The sequence below is a fragment of the Crocuta crocuta genome, unplaced genomic scaffold (assembly GCF_008692635.1).
Source record: "Crocuta crocuta isolate KB4526 unplaced genomic scaffold, BGI_CrCroc_1.0 scaffold310, whole genome shotgun sequence".
Classification (NCBI taxonomy): domain Eukaryota; kingdom Metazoa; phylum Chordata; class Mammalia; order Carnivora; family Hyaenidae; genus Crocuta; species Crocuta crocuta.
The window spans coordinates 1,586,707-1,599,342 of NW_027532609.1; the positions used below are offsets into that span (position 1 = coordinate 1,586,707).

The following is a 12,636-nucleotide window of genomic DNA, read 5'->3' on the forward strand; positions in this document are numbered from 1 at the left end:
TTGTCTGTGTCTAAGATGGTGAAATAATATCTCAAAGACGTTGAATAACTTGTTCAGAGTAGCTGAATTACTCTGTGTTTCTGAGTTACTCTGCTCAACAGTTTTTAAGGCAAATGAAGAATACTTTTGAAGGCATTCTGAATGAACAAAAGGGAATTTACAAACTCTGTCCCATTTATTAAAATCTAACTCTTTTTAGTCTGGTCAGTCAGTAAGACCAAAGTTAAGAACCCATTCACCCATGTTTAAGTTGATATATCCAGATCAAGAAAATAAACGTTTAGGTCGTTTCTTTTCTGCTACTGATGTGATCAATTTAGGAAGGGCTGGCTCTTATATTAATGGAACTTCACCTGGAAGTAATTAAGCCATTATATTTATTTTCTGATTCTCGCTTCCTTTCAGAGAGATGGAAACCTTGATGACTAGCTCCACCCTGCCGCCCCTTTTTGCAGATGAAGATGGCTGCAAGGAGAGTAATGATCTGGCCACAACTGGGTGAGCAGCTGCTCTGGGATATTGGGCCTCCACCTAGGCTTCAGAACAAAGCTTCTGATAATGTAGGAGGTGCTAAAGAGACCCCATTGTATATCATAAAAACAGAAGTTATGTTTGTTACGCTTTGCAGAAGAGAGAGTGAGAGCCATTGTAAGCTGCTTTGTGATCCGCATTCAGCTGTCATTTGCAGTGTTCCGGTGCCTGTGAACTGGAACACATATGTAGATCTAGGACTCATCAGTTCCTCCTGGTTAAGAGAATTACATAGTCACTATTAAGTAAATACCTGCCACGGGCTAGCGCTGAAAATCAAGTTCATTTTCTGTTTGAATTGCCACAGATATTAAAATCATTTTTCCCCCCGAGGTCTGCTTTTTTTTTTTTTAGATCTGATTTTTTAATATGGCTCATTTTTCAAGATGCCTAGGAGCTCTGACTTGACTGACTTCTCTTCCTTTTTCTCCCCCCCATATCCTTTCTTTGGTATTTTTCGGACAGATGTGTAAAGGAATATAGAAAAGGGCTAATAGCAATAGTCCCTCTTCCCTTGAAAATCTCTGTGCCACTTGAGTTTTTATCTTTTCTATTTAGAAGTTACTTGCCATGGAAGAAATGTATTCACTAATAGACTGAAGTACTAGCTAATCCCTGCAATGAATTATTTTAATATTCTTTAGAACTCTTTAAAAATAGACTAGACTTTGTAATTCTGTTTCCTTACCTCACATTTATTTCTTTCTTCATTAGTATCTGCCTTCTGACCTTACTATTCAGATAAAGCTGTTCTCCAAAACTTTTCTAAAAGCTGCCTAGTTGCTAAATCCAATTCATTCAAGAAAAATTTTCTGAGTGTCTCCTATGTGCCAGACACTGTTCTAGGCATCTGGATACCAAGCAATGAACAAAGCAGACAAAAATATCAATCCCCATAAGAGCTTAAATTCTATTGGGGACATCAGGGAATAAACAGCATAATTAAGTAAAATACATACTATGTTTTTAAAACTATGGATTAACTAAGCAGGGAAGAGGGATAGGAAGGCTTTGGGGTGCAGTTTTGGAGAAGATGTTCCAGAAAGGCTTTAAAAGTGAATTGAATAAAGACCCGAAAGAGGTAAGGTAGCATGCAGTTATCTGGGGAAGATTATTCTAGGCAGAAGGAAGAAGAAGTGCAAAAACCCTGGGTTAGAAATGTTTCTACCTTTTACAAATACCCAGGAAACCAGTGTGGCTGGAGCATAGTATAGCGAGGAGAGGGTGGTAGAGGACTACATTGGTGCTTTCTGAGTCAGAAATTCTGAGTGAAGGCTAGAGATCCTACATCATAGTGCGTTCCCAGGCAGTGAGGAACCATACTTTGAGTAGCAAGGGACTAGATCATGTAGGATTTTATAGGTCAGAGTAAGCACTTTTAACTGGCACTCTGAGAGAGGTGGGAAAGCATTGGAGGATTTTGAGCAGAATGATCTGATATGATTTACTTTTTAATAGGATCTCGGTGGCTGTTATATTGAGAATAGAGTGAATGGAGCAGGGACTGAAGCAAGGAGATGAGTTAAGCTCCTGAAATAATTCAATTGAGAGATGTTGACTTAAAGAATATCACTAGTGACTTTGACAAGAGTATTTTTGGTGGAGTAGTAGGGGTGAAGCCTCATTGGAGAGGGTTCAGGGATAATGGGAATGGGGTTTGGTGACATGTAGAATTCAACATATATTTTGAAGATAAACCAAGTAAGATTTGCTTGAAAGACAAGATGAGATGTGAGAAGGGAGAAAAAAACAAAGACAACTCCAAACTGTTGGCCTAACCGACCAAAAAGATGAATGCCATTGACTTAGATGGGGAAAACTGAGCAGGAGCTCAATTTTAGAGATTTTAAATATGAGATGCTTGTTAGACATCCAAGCAGAAATGTCAAATAGACAGCTTGATATAGGGCTTAGGGGTTAGGGGAGGTCTAGACTAGAAAAAGAAACATGGGAGTCATCGGCACATACCTGATATTTAAAGCTGCAGACTGGCGGAGATCACTGAAGAAATGAGCACTATGTAGATAGCAAAGATAAGAGATCTAATGCCTGAGCTCTGGGATACACTAGCATTTAGAAGCCAGGCAGAAGAGGAAAAGTCAACAAAGAACACTAAAGGGAATAGCTAAAAAGGTAGCACAAAAACCAGAGGAGTGCCGTGTCCTGGAAAACAAGTTTAAAAAGTATTTTAGGAGCAAGAGATCAACTGTGTTAAAAACTTTTGGAAGGTCGGGTAAGATGAAGGCTGAGAATGGCACTGAATTTAGCATGGAGGGCATTGGTGACTTTTACAAGAATTGTAAGTACACAGGTCCTTGAGGTTAGGTTTAAGAAAGAATGAAAGAAGAGAAATTGAAGCCAATATGCATAAACAATTCTTTTCAGAGTATGGATTTTCCTCAGCTTACCATAGGATTACATCCAGATAAACCCAGAGTAAATTGAAAATATCATTGGTCAGAAATGCACTTAATGCACCTAATCTACTGAACATCATAGCTTAGCCTAGCCTACCTTCAGCGTGCTTAGAACACTTACATTAGCCTACAGTGAGGCAAAATCATCCAGCACAAAGACATTTTATAATAAAGTGTTGAATGTCTGTAATTTGTTGAATATTGTACTGAAAGTGATAAACAACACTCTTATGGATGCAGAATGGTCATAAGGGTATCAGTTGTTTACTCTGGCGATCGTGAGGCTGACCAGGAGCTGAGGCTCATTTCAGCTGCCCAGCATTGTGAGAGAGGATCACACGGCATATCACTAAGCTCAAAAAAATCCAAATACAAATGTGCCGGTGTGGGGTCTACTGAATCTATATCACGTTCACACCATCATCAAGTTGAAAAGTCATAAATCAAACCATCTTAAGTTGGGGACTGTCTTTACGAATAATTCTATAATGGAAGGGAGAGAAATGAAGTGGGATCCAGAGAGTGCTTTTTGTTTTGTTTCATTTTGTTTTAAGGTAACAAGGTAAGAGTAAAAAATGCCACATTTGTTTGCTGATTAGGCTGATCCAGTAGACAGGGAAGAATTGGTAATGCAGGAGAGGGTAGAGTTGCTGAAAACCTGTCTTGGAATAAGCTAGACGCTGTGGGGTCCATGGCACAAATGGAAGGGTTGTTGGCTTTAACTAAGAGTGTGCCAACTCATTAATAGGAACAAAAGAACCTTTTATTCCCTCCAACGGTGTCCAACTTGTCATCTCCAAGGCATTTGACGCCTGTGACTGCTCCCCTCTGGTTTCTGTTCACTTCAGTGAGGGACTCCTAGGATTCATACATTTTCCCAAACCTAGCTCTCATATTATAGTGAAATAAGAATGTACAAGAATTAGTAACTTAAAAATAGAGGCATTGTTGGAACAATAGTGAGTGAAGGAACAAGTTGCCAAAGACATCCAAAGTGATTGAAACACCTGGAAAACGAAGCTACCAAGATCAAACTGGGTCTCCCATGGTGCCTCTTTTCAGAGCAGATGATTGGCATTGAGTTCATAAATTCTCTTAGTCTTTTTCTAAGGACCTCAAAGATCTCAAAAATGTAGGAAACTCCTGCTTAAAATTATCTATTACGTCTTCTAGAAAGGATCAGAAAAGTGTAATTTCTTTTATTTCCGGGACAGGGTGCATCTGCTTTCATTCATTTCTCAGCCCACTGGAATCTGATTTTTATTCCCCTAATTCTACTAAATCCCTGCTCCCTAAAGTTGCCAACAACCTTCAGGTCTTCAAATTTAGCAGATACTTTTTAGCCTATCTTCTTCAACATCTGCTGCTTTTCACTTGGTTAATACCCACTTGTAAAAAGTCTTTCTGCCTTGGCCTCTTTGACAGTATTCTCTCCTAAATCTCTCTCTTTTTTTTTTAAATTTTTAAAAATGTTCTTATTTATTTTTGAGAGAGAGAGAGACACAGAATCTAAAGACGGGTTCCAGGCTCTGAGCTGTCAGCACAGAGCCCAATGCAGGGCTTGAACCCACGAACCATGAGATCATGACCTGAGCCAAAGCCAGACGCTCAATCAACTGAGCCTAGGCTCTCTTAAATCTCTCTCTTTTTTTTTTTAATTTTTTATAGTTTATTTATTTTTGAGACAGAGAGAGACAGAACATGAGAGGGGGATGGGCAGAGAGAGAGGGAGACACAGAATCTGAAACAGGCTCCAGGCCCTGAGCTGCCAGCACAGAACCCGATGTGGGGCTCGAACCCGCAAACCGCGAGATCATGACCTGAGCTGAAGTCAGATGCCTAACCAACCGAGCCACCCAAGCGCCCTTCTCCTAAATCTCTTAATGCCCTGCCTACTCTTTCTCACTTCTTCTAACGCTTGCTCCTCAAATGATCTTTTCCAACAGAGTTCTGTCCTGACTTTCCTCTCTCTTTCTGGAGAATATCTAGCACTTCCTGTTTTTCTGGTTTTCTTCACTTCTGTTCTCTCAGTGCAGGTTTCCAGTTGTCTGTGGGACAGCTCCACTTAATTATGCCATGAGTGTTTCAGACTTGACCATTTTCTCATCTGTCTGCCTTACACCCACCCCACTTCACTCCCTCCACACACTTTCCAGTTGACCTTGGCTAATAGTACATAATCACCCATAGAGTTACCTTTGACTCAGCCATTAAGTTCTCTCTATCCCTGAAGTTATCTCTCCCCTATTCTCAATCCTGCCTGCCTGTCTCTCACTTACTCTATAGCAGTAGCCTCCTGAGAGGTTGCCCTTACTCCTTTTATACTCTGTCCTTTCTGCCTGTAATGATGTTTACCTGACGAATACCTATTTATCTTTCAAGACTCTGTAAAACCTTTCTTAACATCCTCTGTATATGTATAAAATTCATCATACCTTCTACCATACACTTTTTACAGACCTCTGTTTTAGTACTTACATTGCCTTGTAATTATTTGCCTATAACCCTATGAAGGATATATTCTTCCAGAATAATGACTGAATCCAATCATCTACCTGCTTATATCTACTTTTCAGATGAATAAGATCTGGTTTGCTGACTCATGAGTTCCAACTCATGGAACACAATGTTGAAAACAGAGAAGAAATATATGTTTGATTTCTTAACCTTTATACCTGAACCTACTGAATTTAATAATATTAGATGATCTGGTTGTCAATAAACACTTCAGCCCAAGAGGGAATAACCTATGGAATGTACCATGAGAGATATTTCTTACACCCTCTGTAATCGGGCAGCCTGCCTCTACAACTGCCATTCCTATTCTCCTTTTCCATTAATAGTATTTCCCTTTACACTGGAGATATACATGAAAAGTAGCATATAAAAGTTTAGGGGAGGGGCGCCTGAATGGCTCAGTCAGTTAAGTGTCCTACTTCGGCTCAGGTCATGATCCCCCGGTCCATGGGTTTGAGCCCTGTGTCAGGCTTTGTGCTGACAGCTAGCTCAGAGCGTGGAGTCTGTCTTCAGATTCTGTATCTCCCTCTCTCTCTGACCCTTCTCTGTTCATGCTGTCTCTCTCTCTCTCTCTCAAAAATTTTTGTAGAGAGAGAGGAAGAACAAATGAGCAGGGGAGGGGAAGAGAGAATCTCAAGCAGGCTTCACGCCATCATCGCGGAGCCCTGTGTGGGGCTTGAACTCAGGAACCTTGAAATCATGACCTGAGCTGAATCTAAAATTCGAACATTTAACCAACTGAGCCACCCTGTTGCCCCCAGTTGTTTTTAATAGAAGACATCTCCATGAAAATGACCAGGTTCAATCAGACACTGAAACTAGTTTTTTAAATGCTCTGTAACTGTTCTAGAGACCTTGTTTACATTTACACAAACGAGGTGGGAGAATTAAAGCTGGCTTCTGCTTTTGTTGACAGGGAAATTTGTCTTGAACCTTGGTAAGTAGCAATTTTTGATGCTATTGATAACTGAACCATTGCCCATGTGTCTGTTATTCTTAAGGTTAACCCACCCAGAGGTTCCCTACAGTAGCGGAGCCACATCATCCACCACCAATCCAGAATTTGTGGAGGATCTCTCTCAAGGTCAGTTGCTTCAGAATGAGGCTTCAAATACAGCAGAAGGCACTGAACAGAGGCATGAAGATGAGGTAAGCTGAAGAAGCATCTCTTCCTCTTACCAGTCTCTGAAGTTTCTGAAGAAGCAGTCAGCAAAGGAATTGATCAAAGTGTTCATCCTCTGGCCCCCCTACATTCTGCAGAATTTTCTTCATAGAACCATATTAATTGTTTTAATGACATAGAGACAAGTAGACTCTTTTTCCCCCTACTTAATAAATGTATATCTATATCATATTAAATGCTCAACAAATGCTTATTGAATGAATGAATGATTTAAATAAGTAATTAGTGAGAAGTGCACATGCCCTTGTTCAAGGCCACACACTATATACACACCAAGCCCTACAGCATGGAATCATATGTGCCCAGAGGAGCCACACTGCTTATCAAGCCACTCACCCTCCCATAGAAGGCATCCTTCTCCAGTTCACACAAGGTTCCATGTGGGTCTGGGGCAGCCATGCGCTTGTTGGACTTTCAGTGTTCCTTGCAATTGATTGATGACATTGTCCATGTTAGGCAGTCTTTTTTAGTCATAAAAGAGCTCCACCATGAATTTCACCTTATTTCTTATTTATTTTTAACATTTATTTATTTATTTATTGTGAGAGCAAGTGCAAGCAGGGGAGGGGCAGAGAGAGAGGGAGAAAATCCCAAGTAGGTTCCATGCTGCCAGTGCAGAGCCCAACACGGCACTCAGTCCCACAAACCATGAGATCAGGACCTGAGCCGAGATCAAGAGTCAGAAGCTCAAAGAACTGAGCCTCCCCAGTGTCCCATCATCTTTTTTCTTAAAAGAGCTGATTCTTTTCAGGTTGGCATCCTTAAAGATTGTAATGAATCATTGAAGCTTCCTAAACATCTTAAAATTCTTAGTAGCTTTAATGTTACTAAGTTTACAAGATGAAATCAGAAAAACAAAAAAAGCTGATAGCAAATATACCATTTGCCCAGTGGTGAATAGTAATTCGTAATACTTTGGAGGAGTACAGTACTATAATTAATATTCAATGTTTTTGTCCCATTTTTCACTTATCTTTCTCTTCTCTGAAAGAAGAATTCTTGTATCCATAAAACTTTATTAACTGATAAGCTCTGTGTATTTGTAAAAATATGAAACAAAAGTATGAGGGAGCTTGCATCTCATTAAAAAGGACAAAGAGATGGCGTACTTGGATGGCTCGGTCTGTCTGCCCCTCCCCCCCATGTGCTCTCTCTGTCACTCTCAAAGTAAATAAACAAACAAACAAACTTTAAAAAAAAAACAACAAAGGACAAAGAGAAAGGGCTATGGTAAAACATCAGTAGTAACTCAGTCCTTTAAACTTTTGGGGGGCACCTGGGTGGTTCAGACGGTTAAGCGTCCAACTTTGGCTCAGGTCATGATCTCATGGTTCGCGGGTTCAAGCCCTGCATCGAGCTCTGTGCTGACAGCCAGCTCAAAGTTTGGAGCCTGCTTCAGATTCCTTATCTCCCTCCCTCTCTGACCCTCCCCTGCTCACACTCTCTCTCTCTCTCTCTCTCTCTCTCTCAGAAATAAATTAACATTTTTTTTTAATTTTTTAACTTTTTTGAGGTGGTTTCATTTTTTGATGTAATCAACAACATATAAAGACCTCTGACTTTATAAAATAAACGTCTTAAGGAACAAGTCATCAAGCCGAAAAACTAAGTATTCATTTTGGATATATTATACTTGAAATTCATATGGTAATTTAGAAATCTATATGTTGTCTACTATGGGAAATGAACTGGTCTTTGAATGGTATCAATGAAAATTATCCTTCACGAATTATTTTTAATCCCTGTACTAGAGCTTGTCCCTTTGCCCAGTGCTTATGACATCTTGTTCTGATCCACTGTGACAGTGTCTGCTCCTCTGGCACAGCACTGTGATGCGCCACGTTTCTCGTTTAGAAAATTCCTCTGTCGGGAGTCAGGACTTGTTAAGTGTGTATGAAAGACAAAGCTTATGTGATCATGGTACCCACCTTCTCATCAGTTAGGATTAGTCCCTTAATGTCACATTTTGCAGTGTGGCACATGAAAGGATGTGCAGGCGAACCATCTAGAGTTCCTTCTTGAAGACTACACTGCAGTCATTTGTACCTATGACCGATTTGGAGAGCTTTGAATATCCAGGCTCTTGATAGTAGGAAAATGCAACTCTTACGCTGTTTTGTTTGTTTGTTTTATTGTTGTGTTTTCTGGGTGGATTCTGTAATTTGGTTTTTGGCTTTTTTATTTTGTCTTATAGCAAAGAAGTAAACGAGGAGGTTGGTCCAAAGGAAGAAAGAGGAAGAAACCTCTTCGAGACAGCAACGCACCCAAATCCCCCCTTACAGGGTATGTTCGATTCATGAATGAGCGTCGAGAACAGCTTCGAGCAAAAAGACCAGAAGTCCCATTTCCAGAAATCACAAGAATGTTAGGCAATGAATGGAGTAAACTGCCCCCTGAGGAAAAACAGGTAATTGTTCCTATTCCTGATCCTTTGCTTGGTTTTGACTTTTTTTTTTTTTTTTAATGTTTTATTTATTTCTAGGAGAGAGAGAGAGACGGCGTGAGCAGGGGAGGGTCAGAGAGAGAGGGAGTCACAGACTGAAACAGGCTCCGGGCTCTGAGCTGGCAGTCAGCACAGAGCCCGACGCGGGGCTCGACCCCACGAACCGCGAGATCATAACCTAAGCGAAAGTCGGACGCTTAACCGACTAAGCCACCCAGGCGCCCCCCTTTGCTTGGTTTTGCCTTTTTTTTTTTTTTTAATGTTTTATTTATTTCTAGGAGAGAGAGAGAGACGGCGTGAGCAGGGGAGGGTCAGAGAGAGAGGGAGTCACAGACTGAAACAGGCTCCGGGCTCTGAGCTGGCAGTCAGCACAGAGCCCGACGCGGGGCTCGACCCCACGAACCGCGAGATCATAACCTAAGCGAAAGTCTGACGCTTAACCGACTAAGCCACCCAGGCGCCCCCCTTTGCTTGGTTTTGATCATGCCTCAAAAATAGCTTCTGTCAGAAACACAAAGAGGAAGGGTGCTTGATTCTTCAATTTTGTCATGGGCCTAGAAGAACAGAATAGCAGGATTCATCATAGCTCTTTTCTCTAGCACCGTGGTTTTTATACTGTTTCAGGGTATGCTGCAGGGGTGCAAACAGGAGGGGCCCTAGGAGCACCCCCTAAGCAAAGCAGCTCTACTTTTATTTGACTTATATGCTGAGAGTTCATATAAAAATTTTGTAAAATGTGATTCAATATTAAGAAATGAAGAAATCTGTCAATATAATTTATACCACCAAGTTAAATGAAAAGTCAGGAGTTGAATAAGAAAACGTCATTTGATAAAATTCTGCTGTTCACATAAGATTTTTGTTTAAATTTTTTTAACAAGAGTTCTGACAAATTTAACCTACTATGAAAAATAAGACAAGAACTATTTGAATTCTTCTCGAAGCAAAAACTAACACTGTTGCCAAACTGAAACAAATCCATTTGTTAGAGAGGGTTGAGAGGAATTAAGGACAATATAGCCACAAATTGGTTGAAATGCCACAAAAGCGGAATGATGGTAGATTGTGGGAGTGGCTTGGGGTTAAAAGTTCCCCGCATTCTCATCATCTAAAAGATAGCTTTATTTCTTTTATGCTTCATACTTTTTAAAAAAGGATTCCACACAGACTAAAGCCAAATTGAAAAATACGCTGGGGAATTAATTGAATTCAGAAAATTTCAAGGAGATTATATTACGTTACAACTTGAAGCTCTTTATGGCAGTAGGCAAGTGAAAAAACCAGTGCATAGTGTCTATTATTTTAGCCCTACTGTATAAAGGGATCGTGAGCTGTTCATACTCCATTGGTTACTCTTTTCTTTTTAATTTCTTAATTTCAAAATTGCTATATGCTCTTTGTTTAACTTTTTTTAAAGATGATACAGAAGTATGTAAAGGAAAAAGCAAAAGTAATGTTAATCCTCTCCAGAGATAACCACTGTTAGGTAGGACAAGGGTTTTTGTGTTTGTTTTTGTTTGTTTTTAACTTTTTCTTTTATGTTTGTTCATTTTTGAGAGGGGGGGTCAGGGAGAGAGGGGTACAGAGGATCCAAAGCAGGCTGACAGTAGAGAGCCCAACACAGGGCTCAAACTCACCAACCATGAGATCATGACCTGAGCCAAAGTCCAACGCTTAACAGACTGAGCTGCCTAGTCCCCCTGTTTTTAACTTTTTATTTGGAAAAGGTTTCAATGTACAGAAAGTTACAAACACAGGATAGTGCAAAGAACACCTAAATACCCTTTACCCAGATTTGCCTGTAGTTAAACACATTTTACCCCATCTGTCCATTTGCATATGCACTTATACTCTCCTCAACAAGCTACGCATACATGCTCACTCATGCTCACTTGCTCTGACACACACACACACACACACACACACACACACACCTTTTTTCAAAATCATTTGAGGGTGAGTTATGTACTTCATCGCCCTTCACCGCTAAATATTTCAGTGTGTATTTCCTAAAAATAGACATATTTTCTTACACATAGTTTCCTTATCAACTGTATGATTTTATATTAACACAATACTTTCATCTAATTTACTATCTATATTCTAGTTTTGTCAGTTGACCTAACATCCTTCCTCTGACATTTCCCCCCTCCAGTTCAGATTCCTGCCCAACAGCAGCATTTTGTGTTTCATAGTCAGAACTCTAGACTCCTTTAATCTGCGATATTTCCATAGTCTTTCTTGGTTTTTCATGACATTGATATTTTTTAAGAATGCAGTCCCTCCCTCTTTTTCCACCTCCTTTTTGTTTTCCTCTAACGAACATTTCTCATTTTGTACTTGTCTAATGTTTCCTTGTGATGACATTGAGATTATGTGTTCTTAGAATACTGCATGGGTGGTATTGTGTCCTTCTCTGGGTATCACATGTGCAGGCACACAATGTCCTTATTCCTCATTGGTCATGTTAGTTTTGCTCTCTTGATAAAGTTTTTTATTCTCCTTTACAATTAATAAGCAATCTGTGGAGAGATGTTTTAAGAACATACAAATAGTCCTTTCCATATCGATTTCCCCCGTAGATTTAGCATCCACTAATGACTTTTGCTTGATCTAATCTTTACCATGAGAGTTGCAAAATTATAATTTTCCAACTCTAGCACTCCCTTCACATTTACCGCTCGTCTTTCAGCATTCTCACCTAAGCAAGAACCCTTTTCCTCCCCTGTTTGTTATGTATTGTTGGTATGAGCATACTAATTTCTTCTTTCCCAAAGGTTTATAATTTTATTACTGTACTTTCATATTGGGGTACTTAAATTGTCCCCTACATCAGCCTCTTGTACAAGACAAGGTTTTTAACATAATACTTGACTCTAGTTTGTGTCCATTTAAAAGCACTATTTTTATACCTTATTTCTTCAACCTAATTGATGAATGAAAAAGACAGGCCACTAAACAAAATTATCCTGTTAGATCAATGACTTTGTTTAAATAATTAATAGCACAAAGAGTGTAGATATAAGCTCTGTCATAGTAGTCCATTTTAGGTCCATAGGATGAGGTCATTCCTTTTTATGTTCTTTGTGTCTCCCAGCTTTCGTGCTCTACTCTTCTGTCTCTTAAAAGGCCAATTGATGTATGAGATCATTCTCTCAAAATGGGTTGGGGATAGAGAAACAAAGTAATATTCCATCCTTTCTCTTGGGAAGACTACATATGCCTATGTGGTGTTCAGTCCTCTTGAGGACTCTAGTGGCCATATACAGGTCTATCTATGGGATTAGAGGAGTAACTGTAATGTCTTCTTGTGAATATTTTATGACAATGATCTCAATAGAACTTGTCTTCATTAAGTTAGAAAATAGAATAGAGAATATAAAGAATTAGAATTACCTGTTTCTTTTAGAATTGAGAGATTATATTTTATTCTATCCACATGATTTCTTTATCTTCTATTAGAGCTTTCCCTCATATCCTTTCTTTCCATGTTCTAATTGTCCTCTGTTTTCTTCAATGAGTTCACTAATATTTTACCCAGATAA

The 12,636-nt window shown here is 39.5% G+C and overlaps 1 protein-coding gene across 4 annotated transcripts in view; it reads left to right on the forward strand.

Annotated features, from left to right (window-relative positions):
- Positions 1–12,636, forward strand: part of HMG20A (high mobility group 20A) — a 72,893-nt gene that overhangs the window by 43,578 nt on the left and 16,679 nt on the right. For all 4 annotated transcript variants that reach the window (XM_077780466.1, XM_077780465.1, XM_077780467.1 and 1 more), the window contains 3 exons: positions 406–498; positions 6,467–6,614; positions 8,843–9,055. In XM_077780466.1, coding sequence (XP_077636592.1) covers positions 410–498; positions 6,467–6,614; positions 8,843–9,055 — 450 coding nt within the window. In that variant the 5' untranslated portion in view covers positions 406–409. The remainder of the gene's footprint in view (positions 1–405; positions 499–6,466; positions 6,615–8,842; positions 9,056–12,636) is intronic.